This window comes from Natator depressus, chromosome 10 (assembly GCF_965152275.1).
Source record: "Natator depressus isolate rNatDep1 chromosome 10, rNatDep2.hap1, whole genome shotgun sequence".
Lineage (NCBI taxonomy): Eukaryota > Metazoa > Chordata > Testudines > Cheloniidae > Natator > Natator depressus.
The window spans coordinates 53760695-53774645 of NC_134243.1; the positions used below are offsets into that span (position 1 = coordinate 53760695).

General features: G+C 39.3%; 1 protein-coding gene across 1 annotated transcript in view; it reads left to right on the forward strand.

The window, feature by feature from the left end:
* The window catches only part of OTUD7A (OTU deubiquitinase 7A), a 247108-nt gene extending 235006 nt beyond the window's left edge, over positions 1-12102 (forward strand). The window contains exons 12-14 of the mRNA XM_074966182.1: positions 6044-6158; positions 6415-6499; positions 9537-12102. Coding sequence (XP_074822283.1) covers positions 6044-6158; positions 6415-6499; positions 9537-10967 — 1631 coding nt within the window. The 3' untranslated portion in view covers positions 10968-12102. The remainder of the gene's footprint in view (positions 1-6043; positions 6159-6414; positions 6500-9536) is intronic.
* The last annotated feature ends 1849 nt before the right edge of the window (positions 12103-13951 follow it).

Below are 13951 nucleotides of genomic sequence, written 5' to 3' on the forward strand. Positions count from 1 at the left end.
TTATCCTCATCATCCTAGTTGTATTACTATTAAGCATGTTATATATTGTAGCTAATCAGAAAAAAGTTCATTGGTTAAACTGGAGACCATCTTTTTAATAAAGAAAGCTTGTGCTTGTTCAAAAGCTATGTTCTTGTACACTTGTCCCATCAGCCTCCCATGGCGGGTAATTGTTCTAGAGAGTGAGTGAGTTGTCGTATGAATAGAGGCCATCGTTAGGAAGCACAAAAAATAGAGAAGCAGATTGAGACTGTCCACAAACCAGAAGCACAGTGTGGCCTGGTTCTTGATACTCTTGTCAGTTCCTGCAAAGTAGAGCATTGGTTGGACAGCAAACTCAGTCAGTTTAGGAAGCATGCTTGTGTCGCGTTCTGATCTCTGCATTTCTGAATGGGATCTCCAAAGGCTTGTAGCATAATTGTTACATGGCAGGATGAGTGTGTAGTTTTATGCATTTGACTGTTTGGATGTTGCTTGGTCAATGCCACTGTACAGTTATAATGCCTTATACATGTGGTTAACCATAATTTTGTTTACTATAGTGCCCAGTGGTGGCTGGGGGAGCCCCCAAAATTGCAGTTTAAAAAGGGATGGGAGGAAGACCCTAGCATGTACTTGTCACAGCTCACCTGAGTAAATTCTACAAACAGGTTTACTCTCCTCCCAAGCCCTTCACCGCCATGACATCCACACACTCAGAAGGGTGATGAATGCTACTGTTCAAATAAACTCCATTCTCTGTGCGCTAATTACAGTACTCAGTAAATTAAACCCTTTAATGCCACCTGGTGACATATTGCTATTATTACAAGCTATTATATGTTCCTGTTGTTTATTGTACATTGCCAAAATATTTTATTTTTAATAATTAGGCAACACATTTCCCTCGGTGGTAGATAATATAATCTTGAATGATCAAAATATTGGTATTAAAGATAATATAAAATACTTTTTATCGATAAGTAATCTCCTTAGGGCTGTTTCATGTAATTGTATTTGCGTGCAAAAGGTATGGGATAACTGAAAGCTGTTAAAGATTCCCTATAGGCATCAATGTAATTTTAAATATTGGGTCTGCTTGTGTATTATTTCCCTCTGAAAAACTTCTTAGGCATTTACTCTTTCTTATGACCTAGACAGCTTCACTTAAATTGAATCATGCAAGCAAAGACAGTGACAGGCTAATCACAGGGGCAGTTGAATCAAAGTAGTATTTAGAGTGACCTGGTTTTGTACTGCATGCTAGTGCAAGTCCACATATGGTTCAGCCAAGCAGTGTTTGGCATAAATCCGAGGTGGTGGGAATGCAACACCATTCAGGCTCCAGCCTGAATGCTGATAAGTAGTACAGCAGCCTCAGGTCGAATGTAGTATATGCAGCTGCCAATGATCTGCAGATACTATTACGACAGCCAGGAATTAGACGGACAGAGAGATGCTCCACTCATACCCATTTTTTCCTTCCCACCTGGGCCTGGCAGCTGGGGCAGGGAGTGAGTGATAGCCACAGTGATGCACCATATCATCACAGGCACTCCCTATCTGAGGTAATCTTCTGAGCGCCAGATCTGGCAGGCCGTATTATCCCTAAATATGCAGTGTAGCTAATAAATACCAAAGGAAAACATAAAACCCGTTCATAGTCCTATTGAGAATAGAGGGGATTTGTGCCCATCAACGTCTGTTAAGAATTGGCCTTTTTTTATATATTAAATAAAATACAATCTAATTATAGGCAGTAATGAAGATTTCTTCTCCATATACGAATAGCATTGATCATATAATTTGAGAGTTTTGGAGGAAAGATAGCTTTGATTGATTTTGTTTTACGTGGACTACGCAGTCTCACCAGATCAAATCTGGAGCTTTGACTTATAAGTAAAACTCCCATTAGCATTTATAGGTGAAACCCCAGCGACTTCAATCATTTTGCCCTGATATACCCCATATCTAAATTTGTTCAACTCATGTACATATATATTGCAAAATGTGTCAGTTCCTGAGGAGATAAAGGTGGGTTACATTGCTCTCAGGTCCCCAGGAGGAACCCTGTTTGTCTGGAGAGGATTTTAAAACATACCTGTGACCAGTGGTTTCCCTGAAACACGTTTGACATGTCCTTGAGTTATCACTTTGATCAACACATTGTGGTAGTTCCATTAACTGTAAAATGGGTCCTATAGGGTGAAATATATCAGCTGGCTAGAACCTGCCAATAGTTTTGTCTCCTCACAAGCTGCTTAATCCAGGTTTTTCGTCTTTATTCATATATTCAGAAAAAAAAAAGAACATTTGCCAACTGGGGCAGAGACTGTTTCATGAGGCTTACCTAAGAGCTCCCACACTACAATGAAGTGCTTTGTCAACCATCCAGCAGTGAAATGACTCCTCATAATCAGATTGAAATAATAATTGTGAGTTGTATGACAACAGTCCTTTGACTATAATACATTTATCATAAAGGTTCACTGGAGAGCACCTATTTGGGCATGTTATTTTGCCAATCGCTTTAGAAATACTTGAAAAAGTACACTTGGAGGACATTGAATGCTGTCATTCATCAATAGCTACAATGACTTTTGACCTGTGCAATCTGCAGCAGGGCTTGTTAACAGAGTTATAGCAAGGTTTCAGCTAGGACTGTTCAAAAAGAAAATCCTTGACCATACTGGAGCAGCAAACAATCACAAATTATTCAGGTAGGCAATTGCAGGGTACTTGGACCTACCATGTTCACTTTAGAAATTAGTTGAAGTGTCTCACTTGCAGTCCTTGAACTTTACAATTGCTTCTGTCATACCGGAAGGGGGATCTCACCTACAGGAAATCAAAATTATTGAATAGAATGTACCTTATGAAACAGACAGCACAGTGAAATTTAAAAGATTCAAGACTTCAGCTATTAAATTGTGCATGAAGAGAGTAATATTCCCTCATCCTAACCTCAGACTACCCACAAGAATCAGTTTATGGTGTATATCCACATCACAGGGCTGTAAAAAACTTCAGGTGAAAGGAGCTTCAGAAGCTGTGCATATTTATGGAGATGGTACAATATTATAACCCTTAATGTATCTGTTTACCGATTAAAATATCATTAGAGGGCCTCTGTCAGGACAGTTTAGGCCAAATTTATTATTTGTACAAATATCAATAAAAATGTTATATATAAAAACAGTTCATTTTAATGGATTTCTCTGAAATCTGTGTATGAAAACTGTTCATTGTAACCTGTCATTTTCTCTTACAATGAAACCCCAACATTCTAAATGTTTTTGTTTCTCAAGGTGCATTTACTTTCCGGGGAGGAACTAAGTCCAAAGAATCAAATACATGACAATAGTAAAATGCTTTTGGTTTCAAGCCATGTCGTGACGTCCCAGCTCACAAATCACTATCTGTGCTCTGCAAAAGCATGCACCACCAGGACTGGGCATGTGTTTATCCTTGGCTTAGTTGGGCTCTTTTCTTGCTTGCTTTCTGTAATGTGCTGATTTAATATATTTGTGAGGAGTATAATAAATCCTAAGTCCATAACAGTTGCTTAATTAACTTAATTTGCATAGGTTTAAGAAGCTCTGACTGTATTTTACTTTTTGGACTGTAAATGACACTCAAAACACACGGGACTTGATTTTGTTTTCACTCCATCACTGATGTTCCACTGATATAATGCCATTGAATTCAGTGGAGGTACTCCTGATTTACATTAGTGTACATGAGATTGAGATCAGGCCCAGTAATCACTTCTACTTGGCACTGATGCCCTTTGGGGTGCCCCACAGGGCAATGACTTGGTGGCTCTAATGCAGCACTCTCCAATTAATTTTGAATTGCAACATCATATATGATACTTGTCATCCAAATGCACATTCTTCAAAGAGCTAAGGTCTCTAACAATACTTGTTTCCATACCTGAACCTAATAGCAATATATGCAGCTAAAACTGGCTAATTGTCCACAGTTCTATATTTCATACAAGAGCAACCTGGACAAAAACATGTACTACAGTATAAAGAATTGTACTCTATTGCCAGTAGGTGGCAATCTTGGCACAGAATTTGTACACAATTCTTGCTTTCCTCTCCCCCCCCCCATTCTTTTGTGTAGAAAATCAAATTAAACAAGAGGCAAAAAATAGTTTTATAGTGGAGTCATCATCAAATATGTCTAAATCAAGCACAATTAATAGTTGATTTCAGCATGATTATTGTTACAAGTGTAGATTATACATCCTGGATTCTGCTCTCTGATCAACAATAATTATCCAGAAATGCTCCATCTTCCAGTGTTGCTAATGTAGATGTCTGTGCTGCTGGAAAATAACAGTTCAGTATTGTTTATGGTAAAGGTAATAACCTCTGAATTATTCATTGCCATGTGGCTGGCAGGCTTTTCAGAGTCCCTTTGCCCTTTGGCTTTCCTTGGGTGAATATTTACAGTGAGTCATTTAGGCTAATGTTAAAGAAAATTAAATTTCTTGATTGGTTGTCACTAGAGCAGTAATGGGCTGCAGCATTCTGAGAAAGAGGAGTCCCCTTCCCAGCCCCCCTTCAACAGCTTTATATTAAATGTCATCATAAAATATGTAAGCCCAGAGACTAATCTTTTTAAAAAATGAAACAGAAGAAAATTGCCAATTTTAATTCAAACCGCCATTACATTTCTCATAATGTATTCAATTAAGAATCTCTAAAACATATTGTAGAAGAGTCTTCAGAATGCTCTGTATGCAGCACAGCTGCTAAACTTCATCCCTGAGGCAAACACCAAGCAGGCAGAACAACAAAAAGAAAGAAAACAACCGTGGGGGATAGCCCAGTAGCCGTGATCCTTTCAGCGGACTTGAGCAGTCCTTAAATAGCATGTGGACTCCGTTCGTGCACTGGGCTTTGCCTCAGGCTATTAAATACCTTAACTGGCAATCATTACCTGAGTCAGAAATCTCCAGAATCCCTCTCTACTTCATGTTTCAACTTTATGGGCCATAAGAACATATTGAGAACATGCAAAGAGTGGCTTAGAATAGGCAGGGATGGCAGAAGCTTGTTCATGCCCTAAGCAACAGTTGAAGGATTTAGATTCAAATTATCAACCTTTTATTTCTTTAGCAGTGAAAAATGAAAAGGTACTAACTATGAAAGACACTCACACACACATTAATGTGTATTGTATATCTAATGTGTGTGTTTGTATATATAATCTGCATGGTGCTAAAATGGGGGTTTCATTTCAGCTGTTACTAATATTTATAACGTAATATATCCCTGTAGATGTACATTGTGCATTACAAAATGTCAGGGTCCTTGTTCCAAAGACCTTACTTGGTCTGGTCTACACACAGATTTTGTTCTGCTATAACCATGATAGCTTGTGGTGTCATATATATACTTACCCATACAGGTATGTTGGTACAATCCCTTGTGTGGATGCAGTTATACCAGAATAAAGATCCTTGATACTAGTATAGCTCATTCCCCTTCCCATACATGCATAACCTATACCAGTATAATCCTGTTTATACCAGAATAAACATGTTTTTTCGGTATAACTACATCCACACTAGAGGGGTTGTATTGCTTTAACTGTACCGGTATAGTTAAAGTTGTACAACTTTGTAGTGTAGACAAGGCTTAAGAGGCTGATCCGGCAACTCTCAGTCATGGCAGTAGTCCTAGTTCACTCCAATTAGCCTCATTAGTGGCAGTGAGACTAGTGGCATGAGTAGAGGCTACAGCACTGAATGCGGTGTCAAACAAGGTGCCACAAGTACTCCTGATTTTGTTTTTTTTTCTTTACAGTACCAGAGATTATGGTTCAGATGTGGAGAAGGGGGGGGAAATCAGTGTCAAAATGCTTCACAAAAGGCCTGGGTTTAGAGGGGAGAGGTGGCACATATTACACAGGAATTGGGAGACTGTTTTGAGTATAAGAGGCCTTTGCATCATACTCCTGTACTGGTTCTTTCCTTCCACCAATTATTTTTTCTCCACTTTTCCCAGCTAAACCCATTTCTTCTTTCCTGATTTCTTCTTTTCTTCAGCGGTGATCCCTCTGACTGACTCTGAACACAAGTTACTGCCTTTGCACTTTGCGGTTGATCCTGGGAAAGACTGGGAGTGGGGGAAAGATGACAATGATAATACCAGACTGGCCAGGTAAGAACTCTCTGTAATCTTAACAGTAAGGTGTCTTGAACCCATCAAGCCTGATCTATGTTCCGGGACACTCACTAATAGAGAGCTTTATTGGGGGAAAAGAGGTGGGTGGGTCTCAACCTTACTAATGTGCTGTGAGCTGCTGTTAGTCTGAACAATGCAAATTATCTCCTGCAGTGAAGTGTGCATATTGATTTTCCTTGGATGTATTTTTAACTAATTAGTCATCTGTTCTCTTTCCTCTGTTTTTCTTCAGCTTGATTCTGTCTCTGGAGGCAAAGCTTAATCTCCTGCACAGCTACATGAATGTAACCTGGATACGCATACCATCTGAAACACGGGTAACCCTTCCCTCTGTTTAAACAACAGAAGAGAAATAAGCCACAACAGGGCTTGTTCATAGGGGAAATTGCAGGGTTCGGCTACCTGCCTTGTGTCACCTCAGGAGTGAACCAATAGCCAATAAAGGCACACAGCCTGATGTGGCTCACTGATTTTGGAATAAGGCTTGTAAATTTTCCATCTCATTTTCTTTAAAACACACAGACACACACAGCTGCATGGGTGTTTTTGCAACATGCACTCCACTTTGAAAAGTAGTTTCTAGTAAAACTCTAATCTTTTGGAATTATTTTTCTCTAGGGTTTTTTTTGTTTTTGTTTTTTTTTAATTCTCTCTTTATTTTTAAACCTTTAAAAATAAAGGTTTCCTGAACTATTTAAGCCCTTCTCTGCATTATGCTCCAATATTCCCAGAAGGTCAGCTGCCCTTTCAGCAGCATTTTATGGTCTAAAACATCCCATTTCAACTCAGTTTCTCTTATAAGAACTAAATTTGGACCATTGGATAGCTCATAGCTCCACTTTTACATTAGAAAGTGGCTGACAGGGCCACAAACTGCTGCTAAAGTGGCAGCCCAGCACCTTGGGAGGAGGAAGCTATTTATAATGGTGCACAGCTGGGACCTCATTGCTGAATCTCTCTCACACTATTCCCATGCAAATCATATTAAAGGAAATGGGGGTTAATCTAGAGTCAATAAGTTGATGGGCGAGGACAAAGGTAACTAGGCACCAAGCACAACCAGGGGTTGAAAAGAGAAATTGAGGGTTCAGGGAAAACTGCGAAGGTCTGCAGGAGAAAAAGGTAGTTTTACAAGGCCCAGCGTATGCTCATTGAAGGCACCAATCCTATTAAGAGACTTCCAGACCCTTTCTTTCCTCTGTCAGTTCCAATTACTCCCACATACTCTCTGCCCGTCCCTTTCATTGACAGATCCTCATTTCCCCCAGTTGTTCATGAATCATATCTGGTCCCATTGAGGTGTTACCTACCACCTAGCAGATTCCCCTTTGCTTCCACTGAATTAATCTGTCTGCACAGACAAGCCCCATCTCTATTTATTATTATTATTAATTATTTTATTGTATTAGTTGACAGGCTCATGGGCTGGCTTTTCATTCCTCTGCACTGTGGGATGGATATTGTTTTATAAAGAAACTGTGAGCTCATTTTTAACTGAACTGAACTGAAGGAAACTAGAGGAAACTCCTAGAGGAAAATCCTGGCCCCATTGAAGTCAATGGCAAAACTCCTATTGATTTCAGTAGAGCCAAGATTTCATCCTTAGTGTTGGAGACGATGATACATTTGTCCTTGTTCTTGCATCCAGTATTAATCAGTAATATTAAGTGTATAAGTATAGAGCACTACCGCTCTTTCTGTTGTTTGTATGCATGTCTTTGACTCAGTTGTCTATACCAGAGAAGTAGAACCAGTTCTTATTGAGTCACAATGTATAAATAACTCTGCTGAGAGCATAATGTTGTCTCACTTGTGCTTTTCCACAGCTCGATAGTAATCAGCTAATTATTGACAGGTTTATTTTGGATGGGGAGAATGGCATAACTCCTAGTAATTCCCCAGCAGAGCTGAAACTTTCCCCCTATGGAATGAGGGTGAAATTGCCCCTTTTGCAGAGGGCCAGCCATAGGTGCTGGTGCTGGAGGTGCTGTCGCACCCCCTGGCTTGACGTGTTTTCCTTTATTTACAGAATTTACAGTTTGGTTCAATGGTTTTCAGCACCCCCACTGGGGCCAGCACAAGCATATGCACCACTTAAGATTTATTCTGAGGACTCAATTGATACATAGTCCCAGTACTGGCTTTTTGCAAAGGGATGAATTTTGCTCTGAAGGATTATGGTTAGTTAAACTTCTCATATTTGCTGTTTGGCAGATGTAAAGACCTCGTGCTTCCTGGTGCTAAACATGCTCAATATCCATTGTAGTGAATGAGTGGTTTGGGCGCTCATCATCCCACAGCATCCGCCCTCTACATTAGCAAGAGATTCACCAAAGAGGCCAGCTGTTGCAGTAGTTTTAGAGTCTATTTTTCCCAGTTCTGGGGACTTATTTTTATCCCTGTGGTCCCAAATGAGCTTATGATCTCAACTTAGACCCTAATGAACGCTGGTCTCTATCCCGGACGTGTCTCGCAATTTAGTATGATTTGCAGCATCTGTTCCAGGGAGGCTCAGGACTGAGAGGGCAGGGGTGTTGCCAGCCAGGACTGAGCTGTATTCATAGTTTCGGAACCTTGCAAGTCTCTTAACTGTTATTTTCCTAGCATTTGCTAGTGCTGTTATTGTCTGGCTTCCATGAATCCCCATAAAATTATTATAGTGATGTACCTTGAGAAAGCTGTGGTAGCCTAGCCACAAACTGGGCAAATATCTCATGTATGAGAAAGAGAGTGCAAATTTGTACTAAGTGTTAATGTTGCTCTTCAGAACAAAATTGACACTGAGTTAATAGTCTTGCAGAATTGTAGTGAAATTTACCAGCCTGGCACAAAATCAGTTACCAATCCTTTATCTTGATGGTGATGAAAATGAAGAACTTTACTCTCTCACCCAGCAAAAAATGTCATTTACTCTCAACAAGTGGGTGAGTAGAATTTTGCAAATTAGAATAAACATGTGCAAGTTTGAAAGCTGCAAGAATTTTTAGTGTCCCATTTGGGATCCTTTTGTAACTGTTCTGTGCAAACTGTTATGTAGTTTCACCTTCAAGCATGAACTGGAACTCAGAGTTCCAAATAAATGTTAACTCTTCCCCATTTTGTGATTGACAGTCATGTATTTTTTTTATAAACTAATATTGTTGCAGAATATATACTTATCCCTGAAGTAACATAACCTCTGTTTTGTTCATTGTAGGCCCTGTAGGCTACAGACGTTAATTAAAACTTAACTTTAAAATGGCTCTATGTAGATTTAAAGCTACAAGTTAGAGCAATTTGATGGGGGATATAAAACGCAATCCTTGTGTAAAACTGACTTTATTCTATCTAATCATAACTAATTTCCCCTAACAGGCTCCTTTGGCCCAGCCAGAATCGCCCACCGCTTCAGCAGGGGAGGACGTTCAGTCTCTGGCCGACTCAATGGACTCAGACCGAGATTCCATCTGTAGTAATTCGAATGGCAGCAATGGCAAAAATGGTAAAGAAAAGGAAAAAGACAAACAGAGGAAAGATAAAGACAAAAACAGGACGGATTCAGTTGCCAATAAACTCGGAAGCCTCAGTAAAACTCTAGGAATTAAACTGAAAAAGAATATGGGTGGGCTGGGAGGGCTAGTGCATGGCAAGATGAACAGAACAAATTCAGGGAATGGGAAAAATGGCGACATCACAGAAAAAGTCAAAGAGAAGAAGTCAAAGTCTCGCAAAGGGAGCAAAGAGGAATCTGGACAGTCTGCGAGCACATCTCCGTCTGAAAAGACAACTCCCTCTCCTAGTGACAAGGCAAGCATCTCACCTGCCGAAAAGATAAACACGAAATCCCTCTCTGACAAACAGTCTGACCCGTGGAAATACAGCACCGATGTAAAGCTCAGCCTCAACATTTTGAGAGCTGCCATGCAAGGAGAACGCAAGTTTATTTTTGCTGGCCTTCTTCTGACTAGCCATAGGCATCAGTTCCATGAGGAGATGATCGGCTATTACCTGACCAGTGCCCAAGAGCGCTTCAATGCTGAGCAGGAACAGAAGCGAAAGGAGGCTGAGAAAAAAGCTGTTCTCAATGGGTCATCTTGCAGGAAACTGGAGCAAGAAGCATATTCAAAAGAAAAGTTAGAATCCTCTCCTCAGGACAGGGCATCACCAGTCTTGCCTCAAAGCCATACAACTCAACTGGTTTTAAAGTTTAAAGATCGCACTAGTCCCACTCCAGGGTCATTTTCTTCACCAAGTAATGGTGCTAAGAAAAGTGGACCCGTTCCGGTATCTGCCCACTATAGCCATACTCCACCTGTTCAAAGGCAAAGCGTTATTCATTTGCATGATGTCAACTCCAAGCCATCTAGCTTCCAAGATGATAGCTATAAGCCAGTGGTTGGCACCTTAAAAACATGTGCCACTTATCCCCAACAGAATCGATCACTGTCTTCACAGAGTTATAGCCCAGCCCAGATATCAGGTATCCGTACAGTGAACACAGTGGAATCACTGACCTACGCCATGCCTACCGACCACAAGTCACAGACATTTACAAATGGGTTTAATACTGGTGATATTAGAGACTGCTTAGAATATGCTGATGAGGAGGCTCCTCAGACCTGGTTGAACAATGATAAAAACCGAGGCAGAAGCACAGTTTGCCCAATATATTCCATCCAGCAGAACCGTTGCAAGAAAGAGAACTGTTCCTTTTATGGTCGTCCTGAGACTGAAAATTACTGCTCATACTGCTACAAAGAGGAGTTAAAGCGTAGGGAGAAAGAAAGTAAGGGACACCGGCATTGAGGATTGTGAGGATCCTTCCCTGTCTACTTAGTTTAACCAGTTTCTTACTTGCAAAGTAAATAGCAATGGATTGTGGGAAAAGGAATCCTAAAAAGGGAATGATGGGTAAATAATGTCTAGCTTGTCACTTTTCTGGGGCAGTGCAGAAATAAGAGGATTAATTTATCATAAAGAATTTATTATTTTCCATTTTGTCAGTGTCTTTTTTACATACAGTGGTAAGCTGAAAGGTTGTTTACTCCTTTGTTAGTGCTGTGTATATGTTTGGTCAAAAATGTACTAATGGTGCCTGAATTTACACTGACATCACTCAGGTAGTAGAATGACAGGGAAAAAGTCATAATACTGGAGATGTGGTATTGTAATAGGATCGTATCTGCCTCATATACATTTGAAATTCTATAGCCATCATAGGGGTGATTTTTTTCTCAATAGAAAGTAAATTTGTCATAGCCCCTTTTTTAGAAGGGTAGTCATTTTGCATACTGCAAATTTTTAACATAGTGACATATTACATCACTGTAAACATTTGTATTCATTTTAGTGTGAAACGCAGTGTCTCCAGAAATATGTGAATGAAGGTCTGGATTCATGAGGACTGTATCTCCTCATAAGCATAGGTGCTTGCGGATTTTTTCCTCCCAGTTCAGTAAAAATCTGAACTAGTCAATTCATTTGTTAATTTGTTGTGAATTGCAAGACAGTTATTGGACATTGTTAGAAATATACTGTGGCCCTATTACATGCAAGATTTTGCATGACACACAAATCCCAGCAAATAATCTGTCACATGAATTTCAGCAGCATTTTTATGGCTGTGAAGGTCGGGAGAAATCCATAAAAACTACCCTAAAGGACTTCCAGAACTTGCTCACCAGCCAGAATTTTTTGCCATAGTCTAGGGCTGGATGAATTGTTCAGCACAAATAATATGTTGCACGAATTTAATTCCCCTATCTAAAATCTGACTTCTTTCTTTTATTAATTTGTTCATTCTCCAAAATACTTGGATGAATGGTTATTGTGAAAATACTTCCATCTAAGCACTACTTGCAATCTATTTGTTGCAACTGTTGTTTGAGTCTTTTGGACTGAATAACACCCCCCCCCACACACACACACACACACAAAGAGCGTTCAAGATATCTGTGCAAACACTTCCAGCATGAATACTCATGCAAATGCAGATTTGTGCAAGTCTTCATATCCAAATATTGGCATAGGTATTTGTGATACTTCCTTTCCCCTTTGGGGTAAAGTGTTGTTCTCATGGATGTTTGTGAAAAGCAGATAGAAGGGGTAACAAATATCATCAAAGTATATTTGTGGTTCTTCTTTCAACAAGTTTTTCTGAATGTTATTGCAGTTTTCATGCCACCAACCAATGTAAGTATGGCAATAAAACAAACTCAGATTTTTAATATTTATACACTTGTAAACAATAGCTGATTTTTCTGTCTGTCTACATTTATGAACAATAGCTCATTTCCTGCAGGTAGACAGAAAAGCACTTGCCTTCAGGACTCTCTTTGCTAACTGGTAATTCTCTGCCATTCTCAGGATCATGAGTCCAGTTTTATTCAAGTATTGAACAGCATTTTTCTGGGCCACAAGTGGCTCAGGGCCAATTCTCACCGTACATACTCAGATCTTACACGTGTGTAACTGTTAATTTGAGTACAGTTGCTCCTACTTAGGATTGGTGTGAGCTCAGTCAGTCCCTTTGGCCCTGATTCAGCAAAGCATTTAAGCACATACTTAAGTCCATTCATTTTCAGGAAAGCATTTAAACATGAGCCAAAGCCCCCTTGAAATTAGTGGGACTTTGGCACATTCTTAGCGTTAAACACATATTTAATTTTTTTGCTGAATCAAACCTTTTATAGACATTTTTATTAATGAATCACCCTCACACACACACAAAGATGAATTTGTGAAAAATTGATGGACAATACCTCGCTAGCTCTTTCATGAATTCAGACCTGTATTGAACTTGTATCCATTTTTCATGAAAGGAACATGTTATCAAGCTGAATGAGTTATTAAAGCTCCCTTTATTGTGTGACTCCCGCTTGTAAAGCCCAGAATTCAAAATCATGTTCTAGGTTTTGTACGCTGGTACACAGAGTCTTTTTTGATTAGCTGTGGTGATAAAGTATATGTTCTAATTGCCAAAGAAATCTGTGATTTCAGATCATCGTACAACAAATCAAACATACTTGATTGCATTTGTTATAGAGAGAGACAGACAGAAAAACAGAAAGGACAAAATTTCATGAAGGAAACAAATGTTAAATAATTATTAGAGTAGCAGTAGCATTTGATATTCCTATAAATGCTTTTGTATAAAGTTAAACTTGAGAAAACTGCACTTAGCATCCAGTTGCTCCTGTCCATTTATTTGATTCAGCTGCATCATCTTTGAATAAGAAGAAATGTGGTCACAGCACATACTTAAAAAATACATAATTTACTTGTTTTAAGTTTTTAAAAAATAATTAATTTAGTAAGGTTTTAGATGCAGTACTCCTCAAAATAAGAGGTTTACAAAGTCAATATTTATGTAAGCAATTACTATAGTCCAAATTACTTAATAGATTGACTCTTACCTAGAATATTTTTCAAAGTGTAATTGATCTGCTGAATAACACAATTGTGTCAGCATACCCAATCTTCACAATGCGCAATGTCATACTTAGTTTTCTGATAATTTTTCATAATTTATTTCTTCAATTATTTAAAATAAATCTATTGGGTGATAGTAGTGCTATTACGCAGCCGCCCCTTTCCTCAGCTTCTTTAATAACTTATTGGGCCTTACTAAATTAGCTCAGCACAGAGTTGCCCTCTTATGAGAACTTTTTCCCAGCATCCCCTTCTAGTACTGTCCCTTTAAATTTGGCAGAGATAAGCAGGTGCAGCCCTAAAGTGGCCATTTTGCAACTGGCTGCTGCTAGCTAAATCTTCTTCCCCTGCTGGTGAGT